The sequence below is a fragment of the Alternaria infectoria genome (assembly GCF_024043175.1).
Source record: "Alternaria infectoria strain BMP 0036 chromosome Unknown scaffold_10, whole genome shotgun sequence".
NCBI lineage: Eukaryota > Fungi > Ascomycota > Dothideomycetes > Pleosporales > Pleosporaceae > Alternaria > Alternaria infectoria.
The window spans coordinates 1,114,260-1,132,790 of NW_026250699.1; the positions used below are offsets into that span (position 1 = coordinate 1,114,260).

Here is an 18,531-nt window from a genome sequence, read left to right on the forward strand (position 1 = left end):
CCGACCGAATCCCTCATGGCCGCCATGCAAGCTGCACTCGTGCCTTTCCATCAGGCACTGGCCAGTGGCCTTGCGCAACCCGTCGCAGACTTCTTCAGTCCAGTCGCACCCGCGCATGACCCTGGCCGGCTATACGACTTCTACCGCGCATCCAGTGACGAGAAGATTGAAGGCGATGTTATTTATGCGCTCGAACAGCGAATGAACCCCAAAAAGGCCAAGGCTTCTCCCTGGGTTGATATCATTGCTACTTATTGGCGCGCTGTCAAAGAGATCATCAAGACCGACGAAGCAGCAAATCAGGGCAAGCTGAATGAGCGTCAATACCTGGCAGTATACGATACGTGGAAGGACCTGACGAGCATCTTCATCAAGCACATATCTGGTGGACTGCTACCAGCATGGGCCATATTCACCCTGTACTTCACTGCAAATCATCTTAGGAAGATAGCAATCAAAGCAGACGAGCAATTGGCCAAGTCGAAACCAGCAGCTCTCAACACCGGCTACTCAGACGATATCGTGAGCACAGCACCTCAAAATCAGAAGCTTGAAGAAGCTGCGCGAGTATTCAACAGGATCTTTGCCCTTTGTCTGGGTGACAGGAACCCCGACATGTCACAATCGCGAAAGTGGGGTGTATATTGCATAGCCAACCTTCAGTTCAAGACGTATTTCAAAGTAAGCCCCATCACAAATTGCATGGTGTAACAATAGCTAATGCGCATGTATCCAGTTGAAAGCAATCAGCCTGTCCAAGAACGTTGTACGATCGATCGAAGCACAGTCCGACCTACCTACATTCGAGCTGTACCCGCGGGCGCATAGAGTCACATACAAATACTATCTTGGAGTGCTGGCGTTCCTGCAAGAGGACTACGCCAAGGCAGAAAGCAGCTTGCAACAGGCATGGGAATCTTGCTGGTCAAAGTCGCAACAAAACAAATCGTGAGTTAGGTCAATCTAACGGATAACTCCTCGGAACTAACAGTTCAGGCTCATACTCACATACCTCATTCCCTGCCGCCTGATCACTCAACACAAGGTTCCCACCGCCAGCCTACTCGCCGAAGCCCCTCGTCTAGAACGCATTTTCGGCCCCCTCGTATCCTGCATAAAACGAGGCGATCTTACGGGCTTCGACAAGGCACTGGCAGAAGGCGAACCAGAGTTTGTCAGACGGCGCATCTTCCTTACTCTGGAGCGGAGCCGCGACATCGCTTTGCGCAACCTTCTCCGAAAGGTTTACCTCGCTGGTGGCTTTGACGATCTCAAAGAAGGACAGACGGAGAAGGACCGGATACGGAAGTCGCGAGTACCGCTAGCAAACTTTGCCGCCGCGCTCAGGATGGGTATTGCAGGCGAAGGCAGCGGCCAAGCAGTGGAGGACGACGAGGTCGAGTGCCTATTGGCAAACCAGATTTACAAGGTGCGTACGCTATGCCCCAGCGTTGGGCTTCTATAGGTCTTACCCGGCTCTGAGGCAGCCTCGTCACGGATGTCACACCAAGAACCCACTCGGCTAACCCAGATTGCAGGGTCTGATGAAAGGCTACATCTCGCGCGAACACGGCATGGTAGTCATGAACAAGAAGGGCGCATTTCCGGGAACAGGGGTCTGATGCCTAAAAACGTCGGCCTGCTCCCGACTACCATACAGATCAACTCCTTGCTCTATCACAATCACGAACCACGACACGTCACTGTCCAAGCTGGGAGCAGATGCGCGATCGCATGTGTAAGCAGCCTCGATGCGCATGGAACGACGATGTGCGATGCACCACACCATCGCGCCAAGTGGGGATTGACGACGAAGGAAGGCAAGTTGAAATCGCCAATATCTCAATAAATGCTACCGATCTGCCTCAAACCTTGAATCCCTGGTATTTCCTTTATCTAACCCCTCCCTTGCATGGTTCGTGAGACGAGCCGGCTCTTCGACGCGGCCAGTGACTGGTGCAGGACCCCAAGCCGCGTCCCGCACAGACGCGCTGTCGCCCTCTCAGCTGATATCGCGTTGCAGGCCCCCGCCCACACCCAATCCGCCGCCCTGTCCATCTTTACCCCACTTGCACTACCAGCCCAACGCGACGCGACGCGATACATTGCTTCCGCCTCGCTTCGACGTGCAGATGGTGTCCTTGTCGCATCTTGCATGAACAGCGAAGTATGCCGGCTGAATAACTGTGACTGTACCAGCAAGTACCAGTACCACGCCTAGTCCGCGCATGTGGAGCGTTTGACAAGATGAGTCAACGCGTGTTGATCGGCGGTGTTCCCTCGTCTCCATGCCCAGTCCTGCTTATCCACTTGGCTTTGTCTTCGGGCATCGTCAAGACGCTGCATTCGTTCCCCATCCCGCTTTGTATGGTTCATCCCGGACTGGCGTCATGTATAGCGTTCGCCGACGCACCTCAGCTCACGGCTCACCCTTTCTGTCTTTCCTTCTTTTCTCCTGCTTCCGCTCGCAGCCCACATGCCTTAGTCGCAATGTACCGTGCTGCTTTGCTCCGGAGGTAACCACGTCTAGAGCGATTCGATGATAGACTTCACTCCGCGTATCAGGTTATGCGCAAACTTGGTAGCGACATTGCCCCCCGTTTTACTGTTGTTCTTATGGTTTGGGTGATATTTGCGATACTGCTTTGGAACTTTCTTGCCTCCGACGCGTTTTGCGCCGATGGCTTGGGCTGAGTGTCGAGGTGGTTTTTCGGGGAACATGGTGGTGGCTTTGCGGTAATCGTGTTGCGTGGTGTGTAAAGTTGTGACAAAACTGGCAAGTACTGCGGATATGGTAATCACGGTGTCTACTGTAACATCAAGTCCACATGCGCTTGGTTATCGTTCCAACTATATACTTGGAGGTTGTGAAGTGTGTACTGCGTAGATGCCGTGTTGCCGGCCAATGATATCAGCCAAGCCAGTGTGGAGACGGAGGATCAAGGCTGAGCAGCATGGTCGCTACAAGCAGTTGGAGGCCTAAATAGAATACTGCGCCATCACGTCAGGTTAGATACGGTACTCAAGAATCCAAGCGTAAGTGTTCGTGATATTGAATGCTATCATTAATCGCTTGAAACATAGTACGAAAGATACGACCATATCCTGTTACAATTTGATGCCGCTGTCCTGCAGTTGATACTGCAACAATTGTAGAGAAGCAACTGGCTTCCCCAAAGAAGAGTCGAAGACGCGACGAAGAACATAAGTAAAGCGCAAACGTTCTGGTAGCATGACAGCCAGGAAGTGTTTTCTGTCTTGAGATGCAGAGAGGAAAGTTGAACCAATGCGAAAAGGCCTGCGCATCTAGGCAATTTTGAGGCCGATAGAGAAGACGCGAAAGACAAGGCAAACCAAGCCAGGTAAAGAGATAAGTATAGTACAACAGTGGCGTGAATGAGTGCCAGAAAGGTATATCCAGACCGTAACGCCGTGCAGCAACAAACCCAGACTGAAGCAGAACCCAGTAAAGAAAAGGCATAGCCGCGAGGCTGAAACGCAAGGTGTATATACAAGAAGGTCAAGAAATAGCAGATGAAAGGAGTCATTAGTTGGGGGCGATGAAGAGGGCAAGCTGGTCAAGGGAAGCTCGAAAGGATCAAATGTGAGGACAGCAACCTAGTGCGGTGACTTCGCTGAAAGGTCGTCCATGTGGTTGACCATGGCAACGAACAAGTCGAAGAAGAGCTTGCCGCCGTTCTCCATCTCGTTCTGCATTGTGCCGCTGCGCTTAAATGTGTGTCGGGCGCGGATGATGAGCGCGAGGTAATGTGCGCGAAGCTTCGAGTCGTTGTCAGGAGTGTTGGCATATGCGTAACGGGCGGAGGTCAAGATAGTCGAGCATTGGATGCCAGATTGAAGGCCCTGCTTCTTGAGCGCAAGCTTCTTCAGTTCTTGGAGTCCGTACTTGTCGGCTTGACAGTAGATGACCGTGTCTTTCAGTATCGGTCCAACCGAAGACTGAACGATGGCTTCGTGGGCGTTGTTGGCGTTGCCACCATCTTCAAGGTTCCAGCTGTTTCGCTTCTTGTCATATTCCATGCGCGGGTAGTAGTCGCCCTTGTAGAGATATTCGAGGATCGATGAGAAGACTTCGGGCTCTTCGTCGGGTAGGTCGATGCGCTTGTTGGTAGACTGGAAGAACTGACCGCTGCAGAGAGTCTGGAACCAGGGAGAATGGGATAGAACGTCTTCGTGCGCTGCAAAGAGTCGCTGCTCGCGGCCGACGGAAATAGTGATGATGGCACTGATGAAAGTTGTCAGCAAAGTTTCTTCGGCTTTCATCGTAAGAGAACAAACTCACCTTCCCAATGTTGGAGAAGTTTGGTTCGATTGTGGTGATGATGCCTGGGCATGCTGTGCTAGTCGTTCTACTCTCCTCGGTGAGTCTCTGAAGGAGGGGTTCTTCTTGTGTGACTTGGACTTGGATGCGCGATGTTTCGAAAAGCTGCCCTCTTGATGGCGCGTGCGGCTTGATGAGAACATGATGACGCGATGCTGAGATGCTGTGGTTACGATGGATGGATCCGGTGCGAAGAGGTATCGCTGATACTTATAGGTGCAGTGAGTAGGCAGCAAGCGTACGAGTACAAGTAGGCAAAGCAGACGACTCCGAAAGATCCTTAGGCAGAAACGTCGTAGGGCAAATAGGACGATAGCATGCAAGTACTAGGCGACTGCAGCCGTGTATATATACCTGACTCCTCACAGGAGGCCACTCTCCGGCCCTCGGCCAGGGTGAGGGTGAATTGCGACGCGATTGGACGCGTAAATGGACCTAACGCGTAAACGCGATATCACATGTTCCACTTTGCCTCTTCCAGAGCTAAGAGTCAGGACGGCTGAGCCCCCGGTCCTGGACCAAGTAACACTTGTGCAAGGTTGTGAAACAAGAGCGGAACAAAGAAGGCTGATGGCGCTAGTTGTGCGCCGGTGGCATGGCGTGTTCCTCTGCCGCAAACAACTGAGCCCGCTCAGGACATGTTAGCAGGACCTGAGGACCGACACTTCCAATGTCTCAAACCGTGCTTTTTGCTTGAGGCATGCGACGAGCATTCGCACGGCACGATAGAGTGATGAGATGACTGGTCGCGTTCTTTGCGCAGGGCTCTCTGAAGGGTTGAAGCTTTGGCCAGGCACCCAAGAAACTTTGCGAAAAGCAATCGACGCCGCCGCGGTGCAACAGCCAGCGTCGGCTCATCGCTTGCATCCGCGAATCAACGAATTGCGGCCGTCCACCGGAGGCCCCAACTAGAGGCCGTTTGGCGTTCCCCTGAGGGGCAAATGTCGTGTTGAAGGACCGATGGTGGGAGAGAGGCGTAGCGCGAGGCTGCGATCCGGCTCCGCGCAATGACAGGATTCGCGGCTGGCAAAGGCGATGTCAGCGACCATGACACGGTCCCTAATGCCGTGAAATTATGCGTCGCTGATCAATGAACCTCGGACGCGATGGGTCGCGTCGGTGGAGCTGGCCAGGCACGCACAAAGAAAAGCGCCCCTCGACGCGTCCTCGCGTCTTCACGTTACCTCCATGGCTGCCAATTAAGCCCGCATCCGGCATGGCGCGCAACACTATCAGGGAACCCAACGGCTGCGCAGTTTCACTACGTCCGCAACCATCATGTATGACGGCAGCAGCACCCAGCCGCTGTCGCATTGGCCGTTGTTCCTTTGAATACAACGTCAGTTTTGTGGGGGGCGATCTCTGGTAGCCGCTTACGAGGATTTCCAGAGAAGGGAATTCCAAGCAAACATGTAAGCGGCATCGCAGCGTGGTAAACCGCGACGGTGGAATTTCATGACAGCTTACAAAAGCCGTCCAAAAGCAGCTTTGATCATTAGCAAGATTCACGGTCCTGCGACACAAGTTCTGCTTTGAGCCCACCCAGGTATCGGCCTGTATTAGGCAGTAGATACTACACGATTGTCGACTACATTCGCCAGTAGGGTATGCTAACAGTTGTCTACTACCCGGGTGAAAGGATCTCGACAGTAGTTAACAGTACGCCGCTTGGCAGCCGAGACAGTCAACTTTTGCGTCGTCAAAAGCGAACTGCCTTAGAACAGGCGACAACTTCCAGCGCGCAAAGAGCAGTGGATTCTCCACCAAGATCCGGCGCAGCATTTCCCCTCTCTTCTCTGCACCAGGCCATTTGCCCTGCCACACGCGTACATAAGGCACCATAATTTCCAAGGCCTCCCTAACCCACCTCCCTGCTCTTTCCTCACCAATCCTCCCCTTTTGTACCATCCGCCTCTCCAGCTCCCCCAAGAAATACTCTCTCTCTTGTATGTTCTCTACCACCGCAGCCTGCATGACCGCTAGTAGGATATGTGACCGGATTGAACAGTCCAACTCATCCACCTTGATTGCTCCAGCTCCTAGTCCGGCTGTCTCCTCCATCGCAACAGCGGCTAGGAACTCGACCTCCTCCTCACTCCCAATCTCTTCCTGCCACCCCCTCTGCAACGCTTGATCTGCAGTCCCTCCATCCGGTATCCCACACCAGAAAAACACTGGCTTGCTAGGTTCTGGTTCGACAACCTTGCCCGAAGAAACCTGTGCGAGGTACTGTGCTTCCAAACTGTGTATATCATACAACCCCGACGCGACATTGAGCCCAAAGTGATGGGGCCCCCATGCTTCGCGGTTGTCCTTGCGAGGCGATGCGTCAGATGTAGGACTTGAAGATGAAGGGATCTTCTCCTCTCCCTCCAGCTGGGTGTTGGTGTTCGTGGACAACGCTTCTTGTTTCGATTCTGCGATGGGAGGTTTGCAGTACTCGTCTAGCCAGAAGCGCGCATGTGGTTCTGAAAAGGGGGGTGTGCTGGGGTAGGCCGCGTGTAGGCGTGTCAAGGCTGTGTCAAGCGTGCGGAGGGCTATTTCAGTAATCGTGTCAAATGGAAGGAACGGTTGCCTGTGGCAAGTCCGCCCCACAGTATAAGCCCAGCGGGGGAGCTTTAGGACGTGTTTGGATACCGGATTGTCACGCGGCAGACACAGTGGGGAGGACGAGTCCGGAAGATCCTGGAGGTCGGGCATGCGGTAGAAGCGTGCTGTGGTGGGTTGGGTAAGGAATGCGGTGGAGTAGTAGGAGCGCCAGGCTGTGGGACTCAAGAGGTCATGGTGCGCAGTGTAGAAGGCGTCGAAGTCTGAGAAGGTGAGAGGGTCGTCTCCATTTAGTTGGTCGGTCCAGCGGTAGTAGGCTGCTGCGATCTGGGCGAGATAAAATATATCCAAGGTACTGTTTTATCTTAGTCACACACGTGCAGGTGCTGGGTACATCGGTATGAGGGATTCTCATATGAGGATGTAGCTTACCGATTGAAGCGGAGCTCGTCCTCACCAAAAGACCAGCCATGCGCGTGCAGCTTCTCCACAACATCATATACGCCCTGGCTGTCCCACAGCCCCTCATCGATATAAATGTATGCGATTCGCAAGACATCATCGTGACATGTTACTGGCACGATTCCGCCTTCCACATTAGCCAGGAATGCCTTGGCTTTATCGTCCATTGTAGTGTCTGTCGTACGCAGAATGCAATTGCTGGGGTTGATGTTTTGACATTTGCCTCTAGGGTTGGAAAAGTAACAGCGCAGTTTCACTACGTCCGCAACATCATAAATTACGGCAGCAGCACCCAGCATGCTTTGGACGCATCATTTTGTGACGCATCGATGTGCGGCAGAGCTTTCCGCTCTCACAACGCCGTTCTTCGTCGTTTCTACCCCTCTTCATCACGCTTGACAGCCGAAACATGTCCCACATGTCGCACCGTCCAAGCTGTGTGAGCTGCCCTCATCTGCAGATCGGAATGATCGCCAACAGTCATTGCATCGTCAGTCGTCTCCTCAAGCCACGAAAGTATGCTCTCTATTGGGTTCCATTTGCGTCGTTCGCTCCGCCGCTCCGCCGCTCTGCTTGGGTTTGCTCGCAGCCCGATCCAACAGCGCACGCCACACTTGTTCAACAGTATCTGAATCTAGCAAGGACAGGCCTCGGCATATGCCGTGTTCCGTCCGGTTGTAAGCATACGCCCCATCTACCATCTACTTCGATGTGCTTTTCGTTCGAAGGCGACGCACCGCCAGGGATCCTGATCCTTCAATCAATCGAATTGGACGCCAAGGACGTCGCCGAAGCTCTCCCAAGCTGATCTACTTAAGCATCACCAGTTTTCACGAGAAGATAAATGGCCGGCTTCTTACGCATGGCGCGAAGTTGATGGAAGCCTCCGTCGGCATGCATTTTCAGCAAGCGCCATGCGCCTCCATACACGCGAACACTACCGGAGAGTCTGCCGCGCTGTGCATTATATGAGGTATCGCGCATCTCCTTGCGAATGCCTCGATGCAGAATTACGTGGCGCAGCTGACGAATACCACCACCTCAGGTGTACTGAGTAGTAATCAATGTTGATGTCCTACAGTTTCATCGAAACATGTACAAGCTTGGCAAACACACCTTGCGCCCGGCAGAATCCTACCGAACACCAGGGGTATCATAGCCGGTATTACATACGCCATATTGTCCGGTTGGGACTATCTGGCTTGCAAGGGATGAATAACGGCAACGACGATCTTCCTGTTGCCAATGGCACATACTTGTACGCTGACCACGAACATCAAGAGCTTCGGGCGCTTGGTCTGAACCTGTTTGTAGCTTTCGACACTTTCAACCTAAGAGACGAGGTATCACGAGGGTCTTCGCCATCGCACAACAGAAACAACCTTTAGAGCTTATTACGGGGAAAGCTCGATCTCAAAGTAAATCGGAGTTGATTTCACAGTCCTGACCAGGCGCCTTACATTGCATACAAGGATGCTGACCGCTTCCAGTTGACTGCCGCTCATCAACGCGGTCAGATGCAGCTCAGGTCTTGGACATCAAAAGTATGGACTCTGTGACCACTCGTGGCCACCATGAATGGCATGCTGCAGACCCCATGAACAGGAATGGCTGTTCGTTGAGATAGTCATGATATTGGAACACCCTTGCACAGCAGTATTTCGTCGGTACGTGTGTTGCATGCCAAGGGTGTTCATTACAGCAGAGCTTTGTAGAACTTCGCCCCACGTCGGGCAACCCTCTAAATAAATGACCCAGCACATGCAGTAGTATGGCACGGTTGATGTTGGCCTGCATTGGAGAAGGAGGCTGATCATGGTGCTCGACATAAAAGCATTGAGATCCGCACTTAGCTGAATCGCCAGAAATCAATCGATGGCAGGCATTGCGGTTGTCAAGGCCCTTGTGGCATCTCTGTCTCTGTTCTCTAGCGCTTCAGCATCTCCTTTTACTCAGAGGCAAGACACGCTTACCCTCGACGGCGTCCAGAAGCAAGCTCTCGCAAATGCATACAAGGTACTGGATGGGACGCTGTCAGACGGTCTGACGAGGCCTGCGACATGTAACAAGGACACTGTTGCTGTACGCAAAGAGTTGTAAGTAAATTTGGGCACTGCCACGGTCATGATGCTAACACACGATAGCGGCGACCTCACGAAAGAGGAACGGAAAGCATACACCACGGCCGTCAATTGCATGCTCAAGGCGCCCTCCAAACTTCCTGCTGGTCAATATCCTGGAGCAAAGTCTCGCTATGAAGACTTTGTTGTGGTGCATATGAACATGACACCGACGGTTCACGCCACCGCAAACTTCATGCACTGGCACCGTTACTACATATGGGCTTACGAAACAGCGCTTCGCACGGAATGTGGCTACAAAGGCTACCAGTGAGTATTCTTCTTTAGATCTTGTGTAAAGCATACACTAACCTCGCCTACTCATCACAGACCCTACTGGAACTGGGCCAAGTACACCGATCTCGTTAACAGCCCCATCTTCAACGGCGACGAATGGAGCATGGGTGGGAATGGTGATCCAATCGGACCGCATGCAGGCATGAGTCTATGGCCGGGTGAGACGCTTCCTGGTGGACCCGGAGGAGGCTGTATCAGTAAAGGTCCTTTCACCAATTTGACCATTCGTCTTGGTCCCCTCGCGCCCACCATGGACCCTAAACTCAACATCCCACCAAACCCACGCGCCGATGGCTATGGTGACAATCCACGTTGCCACCGTCGCGACGTAAGCAACTTCTTCACCGAGCGCTACCTCCGGCCTCAAGATCTTCTATTCCATATCACCACCAATAAGGCCATTGGTACCTTCCAGGACACACTCCAGACCAACGCGACGAACAGCCTTTCAGCGTTGCACATTGGCGGTCACTTCTCTATCTGGGGTGATCCTGGAGGCGATGTCTATGTGAGCCCTGCGGAGCCAGCCTTCTGGTTGCATCATGGTCAGCTGGACAGGCACTGGTGGATGTGGGCCATGTATCAAGAGAAGGAGGTCAAGTCTCGCACAAGCATGTACGAAGGCGGCACCCATTGGTCGATACCCAACAGTCCCAAAGGTAAACCGACAGATCAGCAGGAGTTGGATGTGGTGGCACCGCCAGGTCAGAACCACATCGCGAGCAAGGAGTTCTTCTCTACTACCTCGGGGCCGCTGTGCTATGTATATGCTTAGATCATGGTGCTTATCACAATACAACGTTCGTTCGTCCCAAAAATTGAGTCTATCATAAAACGCGTATGAGTTGCGTACCTACCTGATTTGATAGAGTTGCTGGTCGTCAGTTCCTAGAAAAGACACCCTGATGGACACGTGATGACGAGGCTCTAGCGCGACGCGTCAGACCATCCGCAATCAGAAGCGACAGATGACATCGCCAGTCTCAAGACACTCACCACCCCCCCCCCCACTTCGAGAATTGACCACCCACACCAATGCCCAAACACCCGCGAAGATGTCGACCCCGCAAGCCAAACGTCGCCGGCTGAACGAAGCCACGAAAACGCTCCAGAAGCCGTTCAAATCGCCGTTCCGCACACCGTTGAAGCCCAGCATAGGCGACGACCCGCCATCCTCAGATCCGCCTGAGGTCCACACTCCTGCGCTTGATACACCTAGGACAACCATCGCTCCTGCTAGAAGTACCGCCCCTGCAGGCAATGGCGCACAGCAAGCGGCCACCTGTACCGCCTCTATGCAACCCCCCAAAACGCCAGCAACGTCTAAGGTGACACCACGTGTCTCGAAACCTCTCGTCTCACGTCCGAACCTATCTACCCCGTCACGTGTCGCGTCGAAGAAGGCACCGTCGAAACCCTCGGTCGCACGCGAGATCATGCAAATCCGCAATGAGATCCAGATGCTTACACAAGCTCAGACCCTGGCAACGTCTACAAAGGATGACGACCTGGTCGTACTGGTCGACAAATGGCGTACAGCAAGTCGTGCGGCGGCGGAAGAGCTGTTTGGTAGCACTAGAGACAGGGTCAACAGGATGGGCGGGGTAGGCGCATGGAAGGAACGTGAAAAAGAATCCAAGGAACGGCAGATGCAATGGGATAAAGAAGAGATGGAGGCGGAACGTGAGAAGATGGAGGAGGCGAAAGAGAGTGGTGAGGTTTCCGAAGAAGCGTATGATCGCTACGCCGAGATGGACTCGGAGAGGGGCAAAGGAGAGGAGGAGAAGGAGACGTTCAAGGGAGCAGACGATGATGTGAGTGCGCGGAGATGTACACGTACTTCATGATACTAACCTTGATGCAGTCGTTCACGATGGACATGATGCTCAAGACCCTCAACATCGACCTCAAGCTCATCGGTTATAACAAAGAGGCGCAGAGGTGGGATGGTTGATGATTCCTACCGAACAGCCAACAACACTCTTCGACATGCCTCGACTATTCCAAGTCTAAAGCTCATAAGCATAAGCGACTGGAAGTTGCGCTCTTCACAAGATACGGACTCGCGCTGCGATGGCAATGCCAGATACGAATTGTAAGCCAACGCCTGAGACCTTTGACTTGCTACATGACTCACGCTGTCAGAATGATTGTTTACAGAGATACCCTTATGGACTATATTTACTACACACCCAATGCAACGTGTTATACACATCGGACATCATTCATAGATGACAAATGCGATGCTGATGACGTCATTCTTGCTCCACCGAAAGCCTACTAGCATGTTCATCCTCCGCACATGTACTCCCTGTGTAATCATTGTCATTCTCATCGTCTTCTCACGGTCAGTCGTAACAAAACAGTCCCGAGTGTTCACATCAAGTGAACTGTTATCTCAATTCATCCGTCCATCTCATCCTCATACTTCTATTCCTTACCATGTCACTCAAAGACCAAACCGTCCTCATCACAGGGGCTTCGATGGGCATCGGCGCAGCTATTGCACGTCGACTAGCCGCTGAAAGCGCAACACTCATCCTCTTTGCACGCTCAGACGACAAGCTAAAGGCCCTCTCCGACGAACTCAGAAAAGAACACAAAGACCTGAAGATCTTCACATCAGTCGTCGACGTACAAGACCACACATCCCTCAGCACCGCCGTCTCAAACATCGTCCAGCAAGTCTCCCACATCGATGTTCTAATCAACAACGCCGGTTTGGCTATAGGTGCGCCGTCACGCTTCCCCGACCTCAAGATCCAAGATATCATCACAATGACGAGCACCAACATCAATGGGTACATGTTCGCTGCTTATACGGTTTTGAACGAGGGAAAGATGAAGGAGCGTGGCAAGGGGACGATCCTGAACGTGACCAGCACCACGGGACTGGAGGTACCGCCGTTCCCAGGCGAGGCTGTCTACCATGCTAGCAAAGCGTGCCAGGAGGCTTTCACCAACGTGCTGAGGACGGAGTTAGTGGGTACTGATATCAAAGTTCTCGCGTTACGGCCCGGTGTTGTAGCAACAAACTTCCATGAACAACGGTATGATCCCTTTCTTGTTTTAGTGCTGCGACGGTGCTTCGAGCTGACACGATATGCAGTGTTGGATACGAAAAGCAGAGCTACGACACTTTCATGTCGGGCTTCGAGCCTCTTGTTGCGCCAGATGTTGCGGAAGCTGCAGCGTTCATGCTGAGTCAGAAGGATAGGGTTAGTGTGAAGGCGTTGGATGTCGTGCCTACTGCACAGAGGAGTTTGCAGGTTTTTGATCGGGAGTGGAATAGTAGGGATGAGGGGAGGAAAGAGGAGAAGATGTGAGCTAAGCAAGAGTGGAGTTGGAATGATAGCTGGCTGGGTGAAGTCAACCCTGGTTTGGATCAGCTGAGAGTGTCTAATGTAGCATTTATAGCTTCGAGCTGGGCGTCAGCATCTTCTGAACGAGCTCAACGACGCGCTCGGCGGTGCCCCTGCAAGAAACATTAGTATTGTACTGTCGACACAGCCGAGCTTCAGGGTACTCACCACGAAGACTGATATCCCGCCCCAGCATGCCCATAGCAATGCACAACCGGGACCTTCCACCTGCCCATTTCCGTCTCAATTCTCGGGCCGCCCTTACGGGACGCTAGATACTGTCAGCCAGCCCCCATGAATTGACTCGCACGATAACACTTACGCCTCAAGCCCACATTCCGCCCAATAACCTGCAGATCCTCCGGCTTCCCCAACTCAGGACACAACTCACAGCACCGCTTCATGATATCCTGACCGAGTTCCTCATCCCACTCTTCACTCCAATCGTTGTCCTGTCGACTGCCACCTAGAATCACGCCGCCGCCTAGCGGACGGGGGAAGACGTAGGTTGTCGTGGGATCGATTCTCTTTGGAGATCGGAAAAACCTAGTTCAAACCGTCAGTCAAACTGAATACACAGAAAATAGTCAGGTGGGCGGAGGAAGGCAAGTAGGATAGCATGGTCGTACTTGACTCGTTCCATTTCATACATTCTGGTGATTGGCGTTTTGGGTTCGGCGACCAGTAGTGTTTGACCACGTGTTGGGTATAGATTCGTATCTTTGATATCGGAGAGTTTGAGGGAGCCGAGACCGGTGCAGTTCGCTAGAAGGGTGGTGGATGGGTGGTCGCTTAGGACTTCTGAGACGGAAGGGTAGTGTCGGCGCACGAGACTGATGCCTTTGCACAAAGCTTGAGCTTGGAGCCTGGTACAAGATCAGTCTCGCGAAGTATCAATGGCACTGAAGCTAGGACTTTGCATCATGGGAATGAGGAACAGGAATACGTACCACTGCAGATAAACCTGGGTGTTGATCCTGAACGTACTTGGGAACTCGAACCCAAAGCTCGCTCCCTTGGGCAGCTCACTTGCACCCAACTTCCTCAAACCCCCGACTAACTGATCGTACCATACCTTCCCCGTCTCCTCAGTCAAAACACCCGCCTCTTCAATCGGCTCGTCGAATGCAGCCCACATACCCATTCTCCCCAGCCCCGCCTCATTGCCCCCTCCATTTACCCCATCGATGCCTTCCGTCTCACCAGCCTTCAGAGTCTGACAACCAAATACACTCTTCCCGTCGATAAGCTCGCCGAAACGGTGGAAGGTGACCTCGTCGTATTTCTCAAGTGGCCCGTTGTCGTGGGTCATAGAAGACCAGTTGGCGCCCGCCCAGGGCGATGTGTATTCTATGGAGCGGTCTCCGGGGAAGTGCTTTGCTACTACGGTTATCTTGGCAGTGGGGTACGTGTGGGATATGACGAGTGAGGTTGTTAGACCGATTACGCCAGCACCGAGGATGAGGACGTGTTGTTGGTCTTTTTCGGAAGCCATGATGGGTGGTTGGATGATAATAGATAGCTTCGATATGGGAGATGTTTGAGGGTGTTGATGATGACGAGATGCTTTGACGATATTCAGACCGAAATGCGAGTTCTTCGTTGAATTCAGTCTGGGTATCAAATGCTCAAGGATTGCACAGAGCTATATGAATGTCAATGACTCATCTCTCTTGTACGTTCAGTTCGGCGGAGTAAGATTCACCCATACCTTGTACGCTATCCCGTATCCCGAGTCTCACCAGGCTATTCCGACGGTAAACGGCGACTGTCTTCTACACAGTCTTGTACGAATCCCAAATCGACCCACTCGTGGTAGAGTATGTAAGCAATTGCGTAGACTACAGTAGATGAGAGGACAGTAATGCTTGACCAGCGAAAAGTGTTGTCAAGTGTTGATTACAGAGGTCGAGTGAGGATGCAGATAACGCACCGATGGCATTCCGATCGGAATGAGCGGTTCCGGACAAGCGTACACTACAAGCCACGCCCAGGGACGGTCCTGAACATCGAGCTGCTTGGACTCATTGCATGCACAGATCACTGGTGATAAGACAGCCGAGTCTATGAGAGATAAAATAGGGTATCATTCAAAGTAAGAAGAGATTGTATGGACAAGACTATGAACAGGGTCCAAAACGCATAGTTATGTACCGAAAGATCAACCAACTTTTACAGTCCATTTCCCGTGCACCCAAGACACAAAAAGAAATATTATGCCGACTGCTTCATAAACCAATCTGAGCTCGCATCGACCATGTAGTTGGTAATGTTCGACTCGTTTCCAAACCCGCCGTCCGGTAATTGTATGTTGCCGTCTGGCGCAGGGTAACTCATGGCTCCGTCTATCGACACAGGGAGTCGAGGCATGTTGAAGAAGTCGAACACATCGAGATACTCTAGCTCATTCGCTGCAGGTGTTCGAGCTGGAGTCACCGATGGTATCTTCAGATTTTGCTTGTTGCTGAGCTTAGGTTGACGGGATATGAGGAAGTCGAGATCAAATGCACATCGTCGCATGTCGGCGAGGATCTTGACGGTTGAAGGTGTCACGCGTTCACCATTCGCACCAGCGGGGGTGTCCTGGCTCTCTTGATATTCGGAAAGTACGCGTGAAAGAAGACTTGCATAGCGCGTGCCTACTTCCCAGTACTGACCCATGTCCTGGAGAGTGCTGACCAGGAGGTTGATGGATTGATCGACTCGGTGATCGATGGTGGATCCGTGGACCAAGAGAACACGTGCGGCTACCCAGAGCGAGAATGCGAAGGGCGGGCCAAGTTTGCTCAGCAAACCGTTGTCGCGTACGGTAGCACACAAGGCTGTGATATTCTCAACAGCACTGAGACACCGCTGGCTAGCGCTGAAGGACGGTGTGAAGATGGGTGAACGATGGGTAGGGTACGCCGCAGATGAGTGAAGACGAATCACAGTGCTGCCAGAGTTAGTTTCTTCCTTAAGGCAAAGGGAAGACAAACTTACGTGTGGAAGGCCGCATGGAGCATCACCAAACCACTGTCCAAATTCTGTCCCATACCCGGCTTTGCAAACAATCTCGCAGAGTTGCCAAATTCTTGAGGAAGATTGTACTTCCATTGCTCGATGGCATTGTCAAGCTCACGATACTCGCTTTGCCAGGTCTCGACGTCGGACAACGATGTAATGTCTACAGGCTTCTTGAGGAATTTGTGGATGCGTGTGAGAATCCCTAGGACTTCGACGTAGTATGAGAAGGAGCCTAAGTTTTCTGGTCTGTTCATGCTGTAGTCAGATCTTGTCGAAGTGTGGAACCATCGCGTCTCGACGGGCACGTTTCGCGCATACATGTCGTCGCGACACGGCAACCGACGATCGATCTCCTTTTCGTCGAGAGCGAATTCGAAAGCCGTGGCAACGGTCGCATACCGGTCTAGGACGTAAATCATCCAGAAAAGGCGGCGTCGGCTCTCTTCCTCGATCCAGTCCTTGGGCTCAGGTAGCGTCATGGCGCGCAAAGTGTATATTGACGCAAATTGTGGAGCGACGCTCGGTGAGTAGCTTTCGACCGACAGTCCTAGCTGGACGACTGAGCGCGTAATAAGAGCCAGAAGGTTCCAGCCGGGAGGGCCATTGGAGCAGCCAACAACGTCCAGAGCGAGGATCACAAGCGCCTGCAACGACTTTACAGAGCTGTTCTCGATGCCATACAGCAGGACCTTCTCTTTTGAGTTCTTGTGGTAGCGCGTGCGCTTCTCGGCAGACAAGCGCTGGTCGGTAGAGAACTTGACAGTCGTTGCGACAACTGCGTGTAGTATGATTCGATCGGCCTCTTCTAGCGTCGCGTCTCCGAAAAGTGAGTTCAGCGTGCTCTGGCGGTGGAGGATGGGACACCAGGTGTTGATGTGCTTGAAGAAAAGATCGACGAGGCCATACAGAAGGTCGTACGGTGGGAAGTCGGCATCCGCGTGGCCGAGAGTCCTCGATATGGCCGGCTGGTATTGCTCATTGTATGGTGTGTAGCCATCTCTGGACAAGCCACCGCTCATGCTCACATCCTCGGACTGGTAGCCATTCCCCGTGACCGAGGGGGTGGGTCTGTTGTCCGTGACGCCGTTGCCATATTGGTTCTGTATTGCGCTCTGCGAAGGGAACGTGGGCTTCTGGATGAAGAGGGCCGTTTCGGGACGCGGTATATGGGGGGTTTGGATGACGGGCGGGCTTCGGAACGCGGCTACCTCTTGCGGTGACGGGCCGGACGTGGCGACTTGGGTGCTGGAGAGATGGTTGATTTGCGACTGCTGCTGGACGAGGAGCGCTTCGAGCTTGTCTGAGGAAGGGACGATTGTCAGCTGTGGTCGCGATTGCCCTGTAGGGTCTCTGGCTGGCGGACAGAAGGAGCGCCCGCTTAGTCAAGCTGCGCGACAGTCGTGACCTCCATCAAGTCCCACCTGGGCACTGTCGTGACTGTGGGCGCGCGAGGTTTGCCAGCGATGACGGCAAACTTCAGTCTGCTTATCCAGACCTCGGCTACTCCAGAACAGGGTGGTGAGGATGCGCAACTTACCAAGTCTCGACTCGAGCTCCCGTCCATAGCCAGCGCGCAGGCCGGGCTTCTTGCGCGGAAGGTAGACCTGATGCGATTGAGTATTGGGGGTGATGTCAGTGGATGGCGCAACTGACGCATGCTGAGTGGTTCTTCAAGCACCAGGAACAGGCAGGCGCGCCTCTGTCGCATTTGACTTTTCGCTGCTCTACGCATGGTGAGCCTCAACAGCCTCATCATGTTGTGTCACACTTACTGCATGTCTCACAACTCACAGAAAGCGGCCGCTTCCGCTTGTTCGACGTGCCGCTTTGGCTTCTGTCGTGGGCTTCTTCGTCGCTGGAGCGATCATCACCACTCCAGTCTTGCGCATCGCCAGGAGAGTGGTTGGAGAGCTTCGCAGTGCCGTTTGGACTTGCCGCCTGCTGGTGGGTTGTGCTGGCGTCCATGATGATGAAAGCGAATGCGATTGGGGGCGTGCAGGTTCGGAAGAGCTACACCGAGGGTTCTACTCTTGCAGCCCCGCCTGCACGCTCTAGTTCCCTACCCCAGATATCGTAAATCGTATAGACCGGCAAGCGCGCCCTCCGCATCCTTCGATTGGTGGCACCGAGTGGGCCGCTGGCTTTTCGGTACAATACTCGTCAGCAAAAACACATGCTTCGGCCTTGTCCACATTCCGACCTGGGTGCCGAACGCCTCACAGCGACGCCTACTCACGCGTTCGCGCTCCACTTCTTAGCCCAGGTATCAATGGCTCTTCCAAAGTCGTCGCAAATCGTCGCAAATCGCAGCGAGATGGACCGAGGGACCCTCTTGATCAGACGCGAAGCCTGGCACGCCGCTGTCCCGCGGTTTAAATACCATTTCTGACCTTCC

The 18,531-nt window shown here is 53.1% G+C and overlaps 6 protein-coding genes across 6 annotated transcripts; 4 read left to right on the plus strand and 2 right to left on the minus strand.

Moving 5' to 3' along the window:
• Window positions 1-15: 15 nt before the first annotated feature.
• J4E92_006820 (uncharacterized protein) lies at window positions 16-1,622 on the plus strand (the record flags this gene model as incomplete). Its single annotated transcript, XM_051498185.1, has 4 exons — window positions 16-681; window positions 737-948; window positions 997-1,429; window positions 1,539-1,622. 4 exons carry the CDS (start codon window positions 16-18, stop codon window positions 1,620-1,622), a joined length of 1,395 nt encoding a protein of 464 aa, XP_051351911.1.
• Window positions 1,623-3,618: 1,996 nt separating this feature from the next.
• Window positions 3,619-4,485, minus strand: J4E92_006821 (uncharacterized protein; the record flags this gene model as incomplete). The annotated part of the gene is made up of 2 exons (XM_051498186.1): window positions 3,619-4,246; window positions 4,304-4,485. The coding sequence occupies 2 exons, from the start codon at window positions 4,483-4,485 to the stop codon at window positions 3,619-3,621; spliced, it is 810 nt and encodes a 269-aa protein (XP_051351912.1).
• A 4,741-nt stretch (window positions 4,486-9,226) lies between these two features.
• J4E92_006822 (uncharacterized protein) lies at window positions 9,227-10,543 on the plus strand (the record flags this gene model as incomplete). Its single annotated transcript, XM_051498187.1, has 3 exons — window positions 9,227-9,447; window positions 9,496-9,741; window positions 9,802-10,543. The coding sequence occupies 3 exons, from the start codon at window positions 9,227-9,229 to the stop codon at window positions 10,541-10,543; spliced, it is 1,209 nt and encodes a 402-aa protein (XP_051351913.1).
• Window positions 10,544-10,823: 280 nt separating this feature from the next.
• J4E92_006823 (uncharacterized protein) lies at window positions 10,824-11,722 on the plus strand (the record flags this gene model as incomplete). The annotated part of the gene is made up of 2 exons (XM_051498188.1): window positions 10,824-11,582; window positions 11,633-11,722. The coding sequence occupies 2 exons, from the start codon at window positions 10,824-10,826 to the stop codon at window positions 11,720-11,722; spliced, it is 849 nt and encodes a 282-aa protein (XP_051351914.1).
• Window positions 11,723-12,210: 488 nt separating this feature from the next.
• Window positions 12,211-13,094, plus strand: J4E92_006824 (uncharacterized protein; the record flags this gene model as incomplete). Its single annotated transcript, XM_051498189.1, has 2 exons — window positions 12,211-12,818; window positions 12,878-13,094. 2 exons carry the CDS (start codon window positions 12,211-12,213, stop codon window positions 13,092-13,094), a joined length of 825 nt encoding a protein of 274 aa, XP_051351915.1.
• Window positions 13,095-15,344: 2,250 nt separating this feature from the next.
• On the minus strand, window positions 15,345-18,101 carry J4E92_006825 (uncharacterized protein; the record flags this gene model as incomplete). Its single annotated transcript, XM_051498190.1, has 4 exons — window positions 15,345-15,987; window positions 16,113-17,436; window positions 17,674-17,740; window positions 17,928-18,101. 4 exons carry the CDS (start codon window positions 18,099-18,101, stop codon window positions 15,345-15,347), a joined length of 2,208 nt encoding a protein of 735 aa, XP_051351916.1.
• Between the last annotated feature and the right edge of the window lie 430 nt (window positions 18,102-18,531).